The sequence below is a fragment of the Rhincodon typus genome, chromosome 16, assembly GCF_021869965.1.
Source record: "Rhincodon typus isolate 14 chromosome 16, sRhiTyp1.1, whole genome shotgun sequence".
Taxonomy (NCBI): domain Eukaryota; kingdom Metazoa; phylum Chordata; class Chondrichthyes; order Orectolobiformes; family Rhincodontidae; genus Rhincodon; species Rhincodon typus.
Window position 1 is genome coordinate 24,879,055 of NC_063347.1, and position 18,272 is coordinate 24,897,326.

Consider the following 18,272-nt stretch of genomic DNA (forward strand, 5'->3'; position numbering starts at 1 on the left):
TCTGCTCCTATGATGCTGCTTGGCCTGCTGTGTTCATCCAGCCCTGCACCTTGTTGTCTCGGATTCTCCAGCATCTGCAGTTCCTACTACCTCTGATTCAAATGAGTAGAAGTGGTTATTGATCGTTCGTGGGGCTGGGTTGACTGTGACCTTACTATCACCACAAATCATCACGTCAACTGTTTTTAAGACTAGGACGATTGGTCCATTCACTGGTTGTTACTGGTTCCAACGCTCACAGGTTCACCAACTGATCAGTTCTGCCTCCATATTAGGCCGATGGCGCACAGTAGTCGACGCACTCTCAGAATCCTCGGAGAAGCCTCCCGCTTCAACCAAACTTTAATTGCTAATCATATAAAAACTGAAAGAACTGCGGATGCTGTAAATCAGAAACAAAAACAGAAATCTCTGATTTCTCTCCACAGATGCTGCCGGACCTGCTGAGCTTTTCCAGCAACTTCTGTTTTAATTTCTAATCCTTTTGTTTTCCCTCAGGGCTCCCTGGAAGACATCCTTACTCATGTCCAAAATATCTTGCAAGCTTGTTTTTGAGTCCACCAGCCTATTAATGATATCTCAATTTAATTTTAATTCCTGTAACCTGAAGCATCCAAATAATGCAGAGTAGTCACCTTTCACTATATACAGAGGCAGTTCAAGCAAACTGGTCCCTTAGCTGGCTAGTATTGTTACCAGTACTTGCTGTTACTCTTCAGTGGCACCACTTGTTCCGTAGTGTAATCTTGACAGTCTTCAGTGGCAGTGCCTTTAACTTTTCCTGATATATTGATTCAGGTTCAGAGGCACCATTGCACCCATATCCACTTCCATCTTTCCTGTTTTACTCTCTAATTTGGGAAGAACTCATAAACAATCAGTTTCACCCCCTATCAACAAGGATATTTAATGAAACTCTGGGCTTTCTGCTTCTCCCACAGACCCAGCCGACTCCTGGTCTACTCCCTAGCTGGCGGCATGTACCTTATGACATGTCAACAGAATTATCTCCCTCAGACAGTCCTTCCCATTTGGGTTGCACCGGGCAATTACAGGCAATACGGCACACTCACTCACATCTGCGGCACTGGGCTTCTTCAGTCCAACACATTGACTCCTTGTGGTCACTCTTACCACACTGTGCCATTGGTACCACACTCTCCGAGTTTCCACTACTTTATGTCTCAGGGCATCATCACTCAATTGTGTTGCTTTGCTGTCAGCCAACTCAATCGAGGTTGCAATTTCGAAAGCTGCCTTGAAATCCAGATCTCTCTTTGTTAGCAGTTTCCTTTGGATGTCTTTGTGTCAGAGGCCACAAACCAAACAGTCCCACAAGAAACCTTGGAGGAAACCTCCGAATTCACAACATTCCACTAACTTCATTAAGGCGGCCACAAATTGGGAGATGGATTCTCCTTCATGCTATATCAATTTTTATAAAAACAGAAACATTCTGTGATCACAGATCATAGAATCCTTACAAGTGTAGAAAGAGGCCATTCAGCACACTGAGTCTGCACCGACCCTTTGAGGAGCATCCCACCCAGACCCAGCCTCCCACTCTATCCCTGTAACCCCACATTTACAATGGCTAATCCACCTAACTTGCACATCCACGGACTCTATGAGCAACTTAGCATGGCCAATCAACATAACCTGTACATCTTTGCACTATGGGAGGAAACCCAAGCAGACACAGGGACAACGTGTAAACTCCAGACAGACAGTCACCCAAGGCTGGAATTGAACCAGGGTTCCTGGTGCTGTGAGGCAGCAGTACTAACCACTGTGCCACCCTGTAGTTTTGGTGCATATTAACTTCCCAACAGTTTGCATATTTCTTGGTATGTCTTCTCTGCGGGTTTCTCTGGTTGTACCAGACTCCTCAGAATTGTGACGATCTTGCTCCCAAAGGTACTCAAGAAAACCGGCACCATTATGCCTTCAGCCAACTCATTCACCTTTAAATACACATCAAAATGCTCAGTGCACCAAGTCCAACAGTCTGTCTTGTTTTCAAATGGTCCCATCACTTCAAACTGGTCTGCCATTTTGTTTTCCCGCCACTCAAGTCTAGTAGCCATTCGCAGCCCAAGTCCCCTCGTTGGCCGCTCTTTCACTGACTGTGTCAGTGCACCTCTTTCCATGGCATAGGTTGCAGCCTGAGTCGTCTCGTGACCACTCTCTGTGATGGCTGTGGTAAGCTCCCAGTTGAGTAATCCCCTCTTCAGCCATTGGCTGCAGTCCTAATTCCCTCATGACAGCCATTCTCTGCCCGCTCCCCGGGTCATATCATTTTCGTCAACCACAGCACGAGTCCCCTGACAACCACCTCTTTTGACATGCCTCTAGAATTCCACGACATTTTCAAAGCGCAAGTGACATCCTTCCTCCCGAAAAAAAGGCGCTCGCACACAGTTTACAGTCCAAAACCAATCTTCATCACTAGTTGTTGTGTTTGTGGTTCACTGGAACCAGAAATGGAGCATGAGGTAGACAGAGAGTAAATTAGAACAGGGAATACGTTAATGTGAGCCCTCTCAGCTCCACAGTCAATCCTAGACTGCCTCCTATAGCTCCCGTGCTGAGTTACCTGACTTGCTCTCTCAAAGAGGCAACATACACCTGACAACATACAAAATGGACCCCCTTACTGAAGGGTGTCTCTCTTTGTCATTAGTGAGGACTGCTGACAATCATGACAAGCTTCCTGTTTCGTTTCTGCCATAAACAACAAAACTGTGATACTGGTAGGTCTGGTTGGGGGTATCAAAGCACATTAGGCAAAGCAAGTGAAGACAAAGCAGGACTGATTTGATGATCCTGGTGGGTTAAAGGTGAGGGACTGGTAAGAGCGAAAGCAAACAACCCTCAGATGCAGCCTGGACCAACAAGTGGACCAACAAGTGAACCGAGTGCCTGTCACTGGAGGAAAGAGTCCTCACAGCTCCAGTTCAATGCTAGTCGCTGATGTGGCCTAAATGGCAGCTTTAAAGTGCAGAAGTGTCCTGTAAGTGGATTGGATAGGTACCACGAGGGTCCTGGAGGCTGGCAGGTGTCAGATGCCAACATGTGCAGAAGGGGTAGGAGTTCTGTCCATGCCCTAGAGAATGACATGAGATGTTGTTGTCGGGTCTCCAAGGTGGCGATTCGGAAAAGCAGGCAGTGAGCTGAGGTCCCGAGGTACCTGCTCTGACTTTCATGTCAGGAATTGTTAACATCTAGCTTCCTTCTGGCAGGTGGTAGGACAGCAAGCGGCATATTAATGAGCTCAGATTTGCAGATACCGGGGCCAATAACAAGCAATACTCCCCACTAATTGGCATCTCGCTGCTCCCTACAGAGAATTACATATCGACACCCGAAACTCAGTTTGAGAATGCAACAACTTGCTCACAATGTTAAGAAATATATTGCCAGACTTCTCACTTAGCATCCTATAAGATGCCACCCTAAAGAATCTAATATGTTTCAATATGTTTGCTCCTTATAAACTCTAATGAGTACAGACCCAACCATACTCAACTACTCCTCATAAGAAAGTCCCTCCATGCCAGGGATCAACCTAGTCAACCTTCTCTGGGCTGCCTCCAATGCCAAAATATTTTTCCTTTGATAAGGAAACTATTCACAGTATTCCAGGTGTGGTCTGACAAGTGCCCTGTAAAGTTTCAGCAAGTCTTGCCTAGTTTTAGGGAAGAAGATTCAAATCAGACTCAAAACATTAATTCTCACAAAGGTATAGGCAGACCTGCTGAGCATCCAAAGTATTTTGCTTTCTTTCCGTATTTTAATACTCCTTTCAAATAAAGGAAAGCATTTTATTTGCATTCCCCATTTCCCACTGAACTTGAATGCTAAGTTTTTGTGATTTGTGCATGAGGACCCTCATATCTCTGCAAAAATAAGAAATAAATAAAAATCAAATAATGCTTAGTTCCTCTATTTTTCCTGAAAAATTGCATAACCACATAATTTCCCACATTATATTCCATCAGCCAAGCTTTTGTCCACTCAACTAAATTATCTGCATCCCTCTATAGACTCTGTGTATCATCCCCACCATCTGCCTTCCCACGTATTTTTGTTTCACCCATAAACCTGGCTACAGTACTTTCACTTCCCTTATCCAGGTCATTCATATATATTATAAATAACTGTGGTCCTACAGCTCAAATCTGTGACACTCCACTGGTTACAGGACGCCATCCTGAAAATGCCTCCTTTACCGTAGCTCTCTGTCTTCTATTTCATACACCATGAGCTCTTATCTTATTAAGTAGCTTTAAGTACAGAACCTCAAACACATTTTGGAAATCCAAATATATGACATCTACTGGTTCACCTAATCCAGCCTGCTTGTTACCTCCTCAAGAAATTCTAATAAATTTGTCAAGCATGATTTTTCCTTCATGAAGATATACAGACTCTGCTTGACTCTATAATGCATTAAATGATCTGCTACTACATCTTTTATACATTGACATTTCCCCAATGACAGATGTAAAACTAACTTGCATCCTATCTTTAGATTATATGCATTCAAAATCACATTTTTATTACCAATAAAAAACCACAAAACTAAGCATAATAGTCCAATGTCAATGGAGAAGAGAATTTAAGGCTGACAAACATTTCATTTGCAGGTAAATTAAATAAGTTCTTTATAAAGAATTTATTATCAATAATGCAAAAATAACAGTATGCACATAACATATGGAATGTCAGGAAGGAGGTTGCTAGAAAAATTCTAGAACATGTAATAAAATTAAAATTACTAACCAGACACAAAACAAAAATTTAATGTGAACTGATATTACTCTAGATGATAAAAAGTTGAAAGCCATATACTCAGGATGCTGAAATACACATCTGCTCTCACTATATCAATAACACGGACCTGGGTGTGGAGACTATATCATAATTTGATGATGCAAAAACATAGAGTTTGTTACACCATGAGGGAAACTATAAGGGATAGTAGAATGACAATAAGTAAGTTAGCAGAACAGGTCAGGTATCATTTGAAATTTGAAGAAGGGGGAGGTATTACATTTTGGGAAACAAGGAATAGCATATTTTTTAAACTCGTTCACAGAATGGGACTATTGCTGACTAAGCCAATACTTATTGCTCATTGGCCTGAGAAAGGGATAGTGAATCACCTTCTTGAACCATGCCTATGTGGTACTGGCACACTCACAGTGTTGTCAGGAAGGGAGTTCCAGAATTTTGACTCATCAATATGACAGTGATATGGTTCCAAATCAGGATGCATGTACAGATTGAAGGGGAATTTCCAGATGGTGATGTTCTCATGGACTGACTGCCTTTATCCATAAGACCACAGATATAGGAGCAGAATTAGGTCATTCAGCCCATTGGGTCTGATGCACCATGGCTGATATCTTTCTCAACCCCATTCTCCTGCCTTTTCCCCATAATCTTTGATCCCCTTCACTAATCAAGAACTTATCTATCTCTGCCTCAAATACACTCAATGACTTGGTCTCCACAGCCTTCTGCAGCAATCTGTTCCGCAGATGCACCATCCTCTGGCTGAAGAAGTTCCTTCTCTATCAGTTCCAAAGGATCTGCTCTTGCATTCTAGCCCTCTTGAAAAGAATGCTAACATTGCATGTGCTTCCTAACTGCCTGAACCTACATGTTAACCTTAAGAGAATCCTGAACTAGGACTCCTAAATCCCTTTGTGCTTCAGATTTCCGAAGCCTTTCCCATTTAGAAAATACTCTATGTCTCTACTAGTACCATCAAAGAGCATAATCTCACACTTTCTCACATTGTATTCCATCTGTCATTTCTTTGCTCACTCTGTCCAAGTCTTTCTGCAGCCTCCCCACCTCCTCAACATTACCTGTCCCTCCACCTATCTTTGTGCCATCTGCATTGTGCAACAATACCGTCAGTTCCTTCATCCCGATTGTTAAAGTAACCTACCAGCTGGTAAAGGTTGCAGGTTGGAAGCTGCTTGGCCCTAGGGCACTAACCTGAAAAACTACTCCAGAGATATCCTGGAGCTGAGATGACTGGCATCCAACAACCATCTTCCTTTAATCCAGGTATGACTCCAACTGCAGAGTTTCCTCTAATACCCCTGACACCAACTTTGCTAGTGCTCCTGGGCCACAGTCATCAAATGCAGTCTTGATGCTGCCTTGCTACATGAAATGTTCAGCTCATTTGTCCATGCATTGAACAAGGTTGTAATGAGGTCAGGTGGTGAGTGGCCCTGGCAAATAAAAACTGAGCATCAGTGGGCAGGTTATCACTGAGTTAAGTGCCACTTGATAGCATGTTGTCCACACTCTCCATCACTTTACTGATGATTGAGAGTAGCCTGATGGGGTGGTAATTGGCCAGGTTGGCTTTGTTCTGGTACGTGAGTGGAGGACATACCTGAACAACTTTCCACATTGTCAGGTAGGTGCTGGTGTTGTAACCCTACTGGAACAACTTGGCAAGAGATGCAACCAGTTCTGGAACACAAGTGTTCAGTACTGTTCCGAGAATGTTATCAGGGACCAGAAGCTTTGCGGTTTCCAGTGCCCTCAGCCATTTCTTGATATCACATGAATTAAACCAAATTGGCTGAACACTAGAACCTGTGATGCTGCAGAGCTCAGGAGGAATCTGAAATAGACCAAAGATTTGTCACTTCTGGTGGAACAGCAAATGCTTCAGCCTTATCTGTTGCGTTAATGTGCTGGGCTCCTCCATCACTGAAGATAAGGGTATTAGTGGAGCTTCTTACTCCTGTTAGGTGTTTATGATCAGATTCATGATCAAATGTGGCAGGACTGCAGAGCCTAGACTTATCCACTGATTGTGGGATCACTTCACTCTGTCTATCACATGTTTGACACACAAGTAATCCTAGTTGTAGCTTCATTGGGTTGATATGTCATCTTTGAGAATGCCTGTTACTGCTGCTGGCCTGCCTTCTGTACTTTTCATTGTACCAGGGTTGATTGCCTAGCTTGATGGTGATGGTAATGGTATAGTGGGGAATATGCCAGTCATGAGTACAGACTAGTTGAATAGTTACTGCTCCTGTTGACTCACAGCGCCCCATGGATGACCAGTTTCAAGTAGTCAAATCTGTTTGAACTCTATCCTCTCCAGCAAATTGTCAATGTGAAGATGTATATCCTCAACAGAAAGACATCAAAAGGTATGGGTGAACAGGCTGAGGTTTAAACACAAATTTCTTTAAAAATTCAAGGTAACACAAAAAAAACAAAAAAAAACTTCTGAAGAAGGGTCCAGACCCGAAACGTCAGCTTTCTTGCTCCTCTGATGCTGCCTGGCCTGCTGTGTTCATCCAGCTCTAAACCCTCATAGAAACACCAATACTTTTTAAGCTTATAAACATGAGCACAGAGTACAAGAGCAAAGAGCTAGTAATAAACTCCTACAAGCAGTAGTTAGGTCACAGTTAGACTTTGGTATGTACTTTTGGCACCTATATTCGAAAAACACTAATCCTTAAGGACTCTACAGCAGTCTCACAAATAAAATACCATGGATAGGAAGGTGGTTGAAAGGAAATTCTACAGTCATTTCGCATGGAACAGAGAAACTAAGAGGAAATTTAGTGGACATTTTCAAACTATGAAGCATTTGATTTGGATAAACAGAGAAAGAATATTTCTTCTGAAGTCAATGTTGAGGGGGCTACTAATTTAAAGCAAAGAGTCAGGAGAGATTTACTTACACAGAATTTGTTGAAGCATGAAATGCTTTGTACAGGGAATAGTTGGGACACATATCATTGCATCTTTTATGACCAAAGTTGATAAATATCTGAAGCAGATGTTAATACAGGCTTATGAGAAAGGAAAAGGGCAGTAGATTTAGTAGGGATATTTATGCAAAGAGCTGATGAAGGCATGATGAAACTGCATAGTCTAGCATATAAACTTATATGGCTCTACAACATTATTACTTCCACTAATGGAGGTGGGAGAAAATTTTTTTGCCCCTGATATTATTCTGTTTGTCTGTAAACAAAATGTTTCAAAAACTAATGGACCGATTTCAACAAAATATGATTTTGTATCCAGCCCAATCAGTACCTGATTAGATTTTGGCAAATCTACATCCTGGAAGTTCTTAAAAGGTCCCTTAATATTCGAAGATGGGATGAATTGGGGTTTTTTTATCTAAGAATGTTGTGGTTTGTTTTATTTTGAATGTTGCTGATATTTTTTAGAATACCATGGATTATCTCAGTTGTTGTGGTAGAATTTGTTTCAGGTGCCAAAATGTGGGCAGAGATTTCAGAGTAGGCTGTTAGATGTAGATTGGCCTCAGGCCTCCTCAGTGAGATGGAAGATCTTAATAAAAACATCTGTTTTTTTTTCACTTTTAGTAGTTACACAACATCAACCAAGTAGGGCAAAGCCTCAAGAAAGAGCTGCATTGTAACTGCATTAACATTGAGTAATGTAGCATGGAAGTGGCACGTGCTCTACTAAATGTCCTCTTCATTTGTTGATACAATGCATTATCACCCACAGTAATTTGCCCATTTATAGCTAATATACTAATATGTTATTAAAAGACTAACCCAATTGCTATTTGTTTCAGCTGTATTTTGTAAAAGCAAAATGGCTGTCCCACATATTAGGATGGTTGCAACCACTGAGCTTGCTTTTAAATTGCTTCAAATTGACACAACATAGGAATGTTGGACACTATGCTGTGAATGCATTTGTCGTTAAGTCCACCACTTTCTAACTTCACTGGTATATTGAAAAACATTTTAATATAATAATGCTAGATGAAAAAAATGTGACAAGTCTGGCTTTGTAAGAACTGTTCATTGATATAATTTGTGCTAAAATCATAAACACTTCAGGACAGAGTTTGTGCTATACGCAAAATCTGTGAAACAGGCACAGATCATTTACATTACACTAAACTCAAAACCTGCAATGAATCAGTGCAATCAGATAGCCTTTTAAAATGTAACTTTCAAAAGACGTTGATTTAAAAATACTCTGATATATTTGAGAGAGAATTAGGTGCAGATTGATTACTACAGGTGTAAGTGCGTTTATTTGAAAATGTGTCAATTTACCACCAATTAATGACTCAATTTTAAATTGTCAAAAATGTTTTTAAAAATATGCAGACCTATATTCTCCTTGTATCGGTTGGCAATTGTCATTTTCTTAGTAAACTGATAAATAAATTTTATTCAAAAGCTTTAAATCTTTCCTATACTTGTCTTTGCACTCAAACAATTCAATTTTGGCACATTACTTGTGGGTTTTTTTAAAAGTCATAATTCACTCAAGTCTATATACTGCTTAAAAGTAGTTGCATGTTTAAGAGATTTGCCAGTTAACGACCCAAGAGAGTGTAGTTAGCTTCAGCTGTCAAAACTATGACAAAGAAAGATAGCTGTTTGCCAGTTACTTTCTAACCTGCTCAAATCAGTTAATTATAAATACTGTACATTCACAAAATGATATTTAATTGATGAGAGTCTGACAGTGACCACATACTTGTTTCTAAATATTAAATGATCAAGATTTGACTAAAATGTCAAAAGATTTCAAAATAAAAAAGTACTTAATACAGCTGATGATACCTTTAATTAATTTTTAACATAGTTTGAGCTAATGGTGATAGAATACGAAAAAAAACTCTCATTTTTATTTTTTTTAAATGCCCTCTGATCAATCTCCAGCTTGGTGGGCTTCTAGGGCTTTTCTGAAATCGTTAAAAGCAGTTGCTAAGTGTCGCATGATTCAGCCACAGGTGAGTAATCTTCACGATAGTCCCTTCAGTCAGTCAACTACTTATCACTTGACCGTCCCACTGAGACTGGACTCATCCGGGAGAAAGTGAAGGAGAAAACTCCAACTTCATGGTGAGTTGACACATATCTCTGCTCTATTTATTTACTCAGAAAAAAATCTTAAATTTATAATTAAGCAATCGATTTTTCTCGAAAAGTTAGTTACTCATAAGTTTCTAATGGGAAGGGGGAGCTATTGAAACCGAAATTGTATTTTTAAGTCACCAAAAACATTCAAATGGTACGTTCTATTTCACATAATATGGTAAGCGCCAAAAACTTTGAAAAAGTTTGTGTGCTGGTGATCTATGTTCCTAAAGGTATTTAAGAAGAACAATTTCAAAACACTAACTGTACAAACCGCCAGACCAAACACATTTTGTCTTTTTTCTTCATTGTACAGTAAATATAGACGAAATGGATTCCTGGCATGTTGCATACATGAGGGAAAAAAAACTTTTAGGTGCTATTTAACTTCAAAATTAATCGACAGTTAACAGTGAAACCCGTTTCTTTTTAAAAACGGACTGAAAATCAAGGGATTAAGAAACGTCAGCAAAGGCCTTCTGACATTTTTTTTCAGAAACCACACGTGGAAATACTATAAATAAAACGCAAGTTAAATGTCAATATTTACGTCTGCCCGATCAGGTCCCGCTTATTTTATCAATTTAAACAAAAGCGGGAATCGTCCCGGGGGCAGAAGTCGTAGATTATTAAATCACCAGGAGCTGCTCCGAAATATCCCACCAGTTCGGTCGACAGCAGGAGAGAAGCGCCTTGCGATTTGTAAACATATTTAGACGGTGCAAAAAAAAAATTTGCGTATATTATATATATCTTCAGCTCTTTTATTTCGGGAGATTTTAAGGATCACTGATCAGAAACAAAACATGGGGAACACCTTAAACAACATTTAATACAAATTGTCTTCACAAACGCCATCCTTCACGGCCCCCCCCCCCCACAACAACAACAACAACAAAAACAACCCCCCCCCACCATCATCAAACATCTTGTGGCGGGGGGGTTGCTCTCTCAGAAAGGCGAATATTTACACAATGATAAATAGCTTCTGTCACCCGGAGAGAGCCGTCTGCAGCGCCGCCTTCTTCCTCAGGCCTCGCTTCTTGTAAAACTGTCGCCACAGTCAATGGACTGCACAGCTCCCGCCAACACTTCACAGACCGCCCGCCCGACCGCCACACATACACACACACCGAAAGCGGCAACCAGATCACACAACAACAACAACAAAAAAACCGGACAAAGGCCGGGCAGGGAAGGGAGCCGGGGGTGAGAGAGAGGACAAAGCTGTCTTTTACCTGCCGTGAAACCAGTCTTTGCACGCATCGCATTCAATCATAAATCGAGTTACGTCGTAAGGTAACCGACAGATGCAGTAGACTGGTACAGTCGCCATGTTTTTAGCTGGCTCCCCAGAATGAGAGCGAAGCGCCTTCTTGCCGCACACAACAATTCTTGCAAATGTTTCCTCTTCTTCCCCCTCCCTCAACTCTGTGTTTCTGCGATGGCTGGGTGCCCTGTTTACGGTCTGTGGGGTTTTCCTCTCTTGTTTCTCTCTCCTCCGTCCTCCCTCTCCCCGACACACTCAGACATAACCTTCCTTCTGAAGTTGCTCACATCGTCTCTAAGCTGCGGCTCCGGGCACAATGCGCTCGCTCTCCCTCTCTGCCGCTGCCTGACAGTTGTATACTGTACGGAGCAGACTGTATCCTTTCATTGCTAAATTACGTCAGGCAACTCACTGGCTCTCAGAGCTTCAATACTATTGTAACCAGCGCATCGACACTGAGCTCCCCTGCCACAATGTAACAACAGCCTGCTTCCCATCAAACTTCAGAAATAGGCACAGCAAAACACACCTTCATTTTTTATTTGCGCCTTAAAAGTTGTCCATGGATCTGTAACTGTATCCGCACTATACCCTTCCCCTCTCTCTAAAGCTGTTACTTATTGCATATTATACAGTAAAAAGTATCGTAAACGCAGAGTCAAATTAAAAATTGGAAGTTAGTTACGATCAAAAGAGTATTGAAAGGTTGCTAGGGAAATAACATATTACCACGCCACGTTATTTGTTGAATGGGCAAAGTAATTTTAGAACATGAATTCTCTACTCACATTCTGGAACAAACCATGTTTGGAAAAAAAAGTGATGTTTATTTATGCTATCCAGAAAAAAATGTAATATGTAATTATAGTAATTATGGATACAAACAACTAATCAATTCTTGAATTATGATACAGGATCTCGAGGTATAACTGATATTTTTACATCACGTGTAAATTTGTTAAAATTTCTATCCGTTATGCCAGCTTTACTGCATTCAGCGCAGCTTTAAATGGATAAATAATAGATAATCATCGTAAATCAATTGGTTGATATAACTTTAAAATGTGCATTTATACTAACCAACAGTATTCAATTTCAATGAGATAGTAGTGCAGCATCTGCCTAGCTGCAAGTGTACAATAACCATTCTTCTCAGTAGTGAGGTCTGTGTGTAGTTTGATTCTTGCACAGACAGCATTTTCCCAATAGAGATAAAATATTGAGAATACTTTCTCTTTAAATATTAAAATGAACATTAAAACATTTGATGTTCAATTTCACATTGAAGACTGGACCTTTTTTTGTTTCAAATCAGGTTTAACATTATATTCAGTTTTCAGTCAACATAGTGCCTCTGCAGAACTGAGTGAAAATTATCTGCAGAGAATCATACACTGCTTCACTCTAGAGTCACAGTGAAACAAAAATGTGAAATGAAAACTGTTCCACACATTGCTAAAGTTGTGCTGGCAATCTACCCTAAAGCATTAACTTAGCTTTAGAGTTCTGTCCACATTTATAAGCCACTTGAAATGCAGTTTTGATATGTTAGATGATCAGGAATCTTCAATTGAATTAAGCATATAGTAATGCTGAAAATTCTAGAATTATGAAATAAAATCAGAAATTTCCTAAAGTACATAGCTGGGCAGTCAGCAACTGAAACAGAGAGACAAAGCAATGTTCCAAGGAGAATTTACAGGATAAACTCTTAACCTTTCAGTAAAAGCAAAATCACAGGATCATAAAGTGTTTACGGCATGGAAAGAAATCGTCAGCCATTGTGTCTGCACCAACTCTCCAAACGAACATCATGACTTAGTGGCACTCTTGTGTCTTTTCCCTTTACTGTTGCACATTATTTAAACAGAACCAATCATTAATGCCCGCTTGAATATCTCATTTGAATCCACCTCTACTACACTTTCAGGCAGCATTTTCTAGGCCCATACCATTCATTATGTGAAAAAAAAATTCTCTCACATCTCACTTGCTTCTTTTGCAAATCATTTTAAATCTGTGCCTTCTTGTTCTTGAATCTTTTACAAGCAAGAGCAGTTTTTCCCCGTCTACTTTATCCCCTTCATGATTTTGAAAATTTCTATCAGCTTGCCTCTTACCCTTTTCCTCTACAAAGAGAACAGTTTCCCCTCTATTCCTATTACTGAGCTTTCTCATTCCAAGAACCATCTTTGTAAATATATTTGGCATTTTCTCCAATGTATTTGTTTCCTTCCTATAGTGACGCACCCGTAACTGTAAACAATACTGCAGCTAAGACCTGAAAAGTGCCTTTCATAAGTTCAACATCATCTCCTTTACTACTTGGTCTATTAACTACTCTCTCCACCTGCCCTGCTATCATCAATAATCTGTGCATGTATATATCCAGGTCCCTCTCTTTCTGCAATCCCTTTAGAATATCCAAGGTACCTCACTTCACACTTTGCTGCATTAAACTTCATCTGCTACCTAACCGCCCACTCCACCAACATGTCCACATCCTTCTGAAGTTCTCCACTCTCTTTCACACAGTTTACAATCATCCATATCCTTTGAAATTATCCACTATGTACGAAGATCCAGACCATTAATATACATCAAGAAAAGCATGAATCCCAATAGCAACCCCTGGGGAACTCCATTAAAAATCTTCCTCCAGCACAAAAAATATCCATTGACCACTAATCTATGTTTTCTGTTACTCAGCCAATTTTGTATCCGTGTTGCTAGTCACTTTTATTCCATGAACTATAACTTTTTCCACGTCTTCTGTATGGCATTTGCATGTCCATTTATTCCACATCAATAGCTTTATACTGATTAATTCCTGTATCTTGAAAAACTCCAGCAAGTTAGTTAAATGTGATTTCCCCTTTAGAAATGCATTTTGGCTCTTGCTAGTCAACCTACCTTTTTCAATGTGACTACAAATTGTACCCCAAATAATTGATTCCAGAAGCTTCCCTACCACTGATGTTAAACTGACTAATCTTCAGGTTGCTAGGCTTATCCTTACAATCATTTTTGAACAAGGGTGTGATTATTGCAATTCTACAGTCTTCTGACTCCTCTCCTGAGCCCAGGGAAAACTGAAAGATTTTGGCCATTGTCCCTGCAACTTCCACCCTCACTTCTTTAAAAAAATCCTGGATGCATCTGCCAGCCCCAGTACATTGTCAACTTTAAGTACCAACAGCCAATACAACATTTCTTCCATTAATTTTGGCTCTAGTGACCAACCTTTGTCACCATGACCTGGTAATAATCACTTCCTTCTTTAAGGCAGATGCAAATTATTAATTTAGTTTGCTCCCACTCTCCGCGTGTAAATCCCCTTCTCCATCCTCGATTCGTCCTATTCCACATTTTGCCATTCCCTTACTATTTTACATCTTTTGAAGACTTTGGGATTCCCTTTATGTTGGCTGCCAGTCTGTTCTTGCAATTCATTTTTGCTTCTCTAACATGCTTTCTCATCTCCCTTCTGAATCTTTTATATTCCGCTTAGTCCTCAATTATATTTTCGACCTGACACCTGCCATAAAAATACTTTTCTGTCTTTTTTCTTAATTTCTATCTCATTTGTCATCCAGTGACATCAGGATTTGTTTGTCCTATCTTTCCTATTTGAGGGAATACACCTTGACTGTATTCAAACCATCTCCTTTTTTGACGTAGCCAATTGCTCAGAAACAGTGTCTCCTGAACCTTTCATTCCAGTCAATCCAGCCCAACTCCTTTGTTTTGCCCATTGAAGTCGGGTCTCTGCCAATTGTTATTTTCATACTTCTGTATTGAACATTATCACTTACTCCATTACCCTAAACATTACAACAGAATGATCATTTCTTCCTAAATGTTTCTCCACTGGCACTTGATCTACTTGGCCCACTTCATTTTCAAGAACCAGGTCCAACACTGTATCCTTTCCTGTTGAACCAGACACATACTGGTGTAGGAAATAGACTACACCGAATAATGTTATAGCATCGTTCTTATTCCTGAACTGCAGTGAAATTGATTCTGTCCTTGAACCCTCTGGGACATCCTCTTTCCCCAGTTCTTGCAATGGTTTCCTTAACCAATAGTGACACCCCTCCACCTTTCCTTCCTATTCTAACTTTTCTCCACATTTTGTACCAGCAATATTTTAACACCCAGTCTTGCCTTTCTTTGAGACAGGTTTCTGATATCACCATGACATCATGTTTCTATGAGGCAATCTACACCTGTAATTATCCAATCTTAGCTGCTATACTCTATGCATTCACATTGTGATGTAAACCATGAGATTTAAATGTATAATTTTTAATGTTATTATTGTGAGTCTGTATTCCTAGTTTTAAAGTTCGTAACCAGCGTGTATTCTGTGTCTGTATTTATTAATTAACTTGTAAGTATTTCTGTAGCCATGGCGATTCCTTTTTAAAACAATTTTTGAGGCATGGCTTTAGAGCAAATGAATCGTGTGCAGTATTAATGGGCTTATGTTTATTATGAAATAACTCCTTAGAGGCTGGTATCACTTCACCAAGTTATCCTTTATTTACATTGAACAGTCCTGACAATAGCACTGCCTCAGAATCAGGCATCAGATTAACAACTCCAATCAGAGGACTCATTCTATGAAGTCCAGCTGGCTAACCGCATCACAATCACTACATACCCTCTCTCTCTGAGTCCATGGACATAGCTGGTCCTCTTTCATGGAGAACGTTCTGGTGTGTTTTAGCGTCGGGTCAGGTTCCTCTGACTACAGGCAGCGTGTAACGCATGGGAGTTCGCCATTTGTGCCTCGACTGAATTTCACTTTCTTCCAGCAGCAAAGGCATTGAGGTGGCTACATCCGTCATGTCCATTTGTGATCTGAGGACATGTCCACGCTGGATGGGGAGCGCAAATCCATGGGTTCTGGCAGCATTTATGATGGTTCCGAGGGGCAGGACATATTTTACTCCCGCACCATTTGAGAATTCATGGCTTCATATTGTCCTCATGCCTATTCAGGTTCGTCGTACTTACCTGTATTTATATGTCACTGGTCCTGACCTCGCATCAACTATGCCTCCTAACCATGTAGAGCTATTTCTCTATCCTACACCAATCTTCTTCCTCTGTATCAAACTGTCTCTCTTACTTGGCAGAATCTTGGATCCAGCTTTGGAGTTCCTGAAGTCATTTCACCTCCCGCTGCCCCAGGTCCTGGAAGATCAGACTTAACCTGGTGCAGAATCTTCTACCCATTAGCAACTCTGATGGAGCTATCCCTGTAGTTGCATGTGGGATAGAGCTATTATCCAACAAGAACCATGACAGCTTGGAATCTAATGAGGCCATAGGCTGTTTCCTCAATCCGGCCTTCAAAGTTTGGATTGCTACTTCTACCAGGCCATTGGATGAAGAAGCTGTCTGAATATGTCGAATCCCATTTGACTTTAAGAAATATCTAGATCTCTTGCTGGTAAATGATAGGCCATTATCTGTGACCAACACTTCTGGGACTTAGTGTTTTGCAAGAGATGCATGCAGTTTTTCTACCTCTTCCCACTGTTTGATGAATGGACCCTGTGTACATTCAACACTTTGAGTGGACATTACAATAAGTAAGAACATTGAACCCATGAAACATTTTGTATAGTTTGTGCAACCAACTCCAACCCAGCCATTCCCATTGATGTGGGGGAAGCTGCTGGCGGGAATGTTTGTCCTTGTTAACAATGCGGTTATGTCTGCACCCAAGCCTGGCCAACAGATAAAACATTTCACAAACAACTTCATTTTGGAAAACCCTGGATGACCTTTGTGGAGTTCAGCCAGTATTTGGTGGGGATCTTTGCTTAGAACAATCACTCTTGGTCCCTGTAATGATATGCCATCCTCTACTATAAGCTGGTCTCTCCAGGTCCAAAAAGGTTTCAGTTCTAGTAGTGATGGCCTTTTGGTTTCCCCCATCAATACAAGTTATTTCAGTTTGGATTTTTCTGTGTTCAAAATCTGATATTCTCAGCTGTGACTGGGAGCTTGTCCCGAAAATTTAATATCACTACAGACTTTTCCATTAGGTGTACCATCTCATCTGATAATTCATCTGCTAATAGGAGGTGGCTCAATGCATGCACATTCTCTACTCAACCTCCCGGACATTGTTTTAACTTATAATTATAAGTGCTTAGTGTTAGAGGCCACCAGTGAATGCAGCTCGAAACTATAAGCACCACAGCTTTGTCCTCTTTAAGCAGATCAAGTGCAGGTTTATGGTCCGTGATTATCCCGAGTTTTTGTCCATAAAAATATTGGTGGAATTTCCTCACTCCAAATATGACCAATCCTTTCTCTATCTGGGTATATTTACACTTTGCATTAGCTAAAGTTGTGGATGCATAGGCTATTGGGCATTCCTCTCCATTTAGCCACCTATGATCTAATATCACCCTAATGCCATATGGGAAGACATCGCGTGTCAATACCAGATCTTTCTTGGGATCATAGTGTGCCAACACCTTAGAGGATGATAGCTGTTTCTCTACTTCGTTGAAAGCTAGGGCTTGTCTAAGAGACCATTCCACGGCTTTTTTAGGAGTAGAAGCAAAGGTACCAGGATGGATGTCAGCTTATGTATGAACTTACCATAAACATTTACCAGCCCAAGAAATGACCTAAGATGCTGGACAGACATGGGAGCTGGGGCACCTTTGATCACCCTCACTTTACCTTCCAACAGGTGTATCCACTGTTGTTGCCACTGAAATAACATTATGGATGCTGGTATCCCTTCATTAAGTCACCCTTTATTTACACATGAACAGTCCTTTGCTATAGTACTGCCTCATATAGAGTCAGGCACCAGAGTGTCAGTATCTCTGACACTTACCATTTTTATATGTCAGCCAGAGCTCCCTGTGAAGTTGTTAGAATAGCTTGGCTATGTAGATCATGCACAAGCAGTTTAGGATATATAGTGAACTAGGTTACTTTAGAGTGAAGGCTTAGTTCCAAACCAGAAATGTTGGGATAAAACCCTAATGAGGTTATTTAAAGCTCATCGAAGCTCAGACGTATTACAGCTCCATGAAGAAGCT

The 18,272-nt window shown here is 40.6% G+C and overlaps 1 protein-coding gene and 1 long non-coding RNA gene across 3 annotated transcripts in view; one reads left to right on the forward strand and one right to left on the reverse strand.

The window, feature by feature from the left end:
- Positions 1-11,588, reverse strand: part of phf2 (PHD finger protein 2) — a 131,258-nt gene extending 119,670 nt beyond the window's left edge. Inside the window, exon 1 of one of the 2 annotated variants that reach the window (XM_020523277.2) lies at positions 11,159-11,586. In XM_020523277.2, coding sequence (XP_020378866.1) covers positions 11,159-11,256 — 98 coding nt within the window. In that variant the 5' untranslated portion in view covers positions 11,257-11,586. Of the gene's footprint in view, positions 1-11,158 lie in introns of both variants that reach the window. The other variant, XM_048606181.1, reaches the window with a different exon arrangement.
- The window catches only part of LOC109923248, a 114,134-nt gene continuing 105,654 nt past the window's right edge, over positions 9,793-18,272 (forward strand). The window contains exons 1-2 of the long non-coding RNA XR_007263846.1: positions 9,793-9,905; positions 16,017-16,200. This is a non-coding gene — a long non-coding RNA (uncharacterized LOC109923248). The remainder of the gene's footprint in view (positions 9,906-16,016; positions 16,201-18,272) is intronic.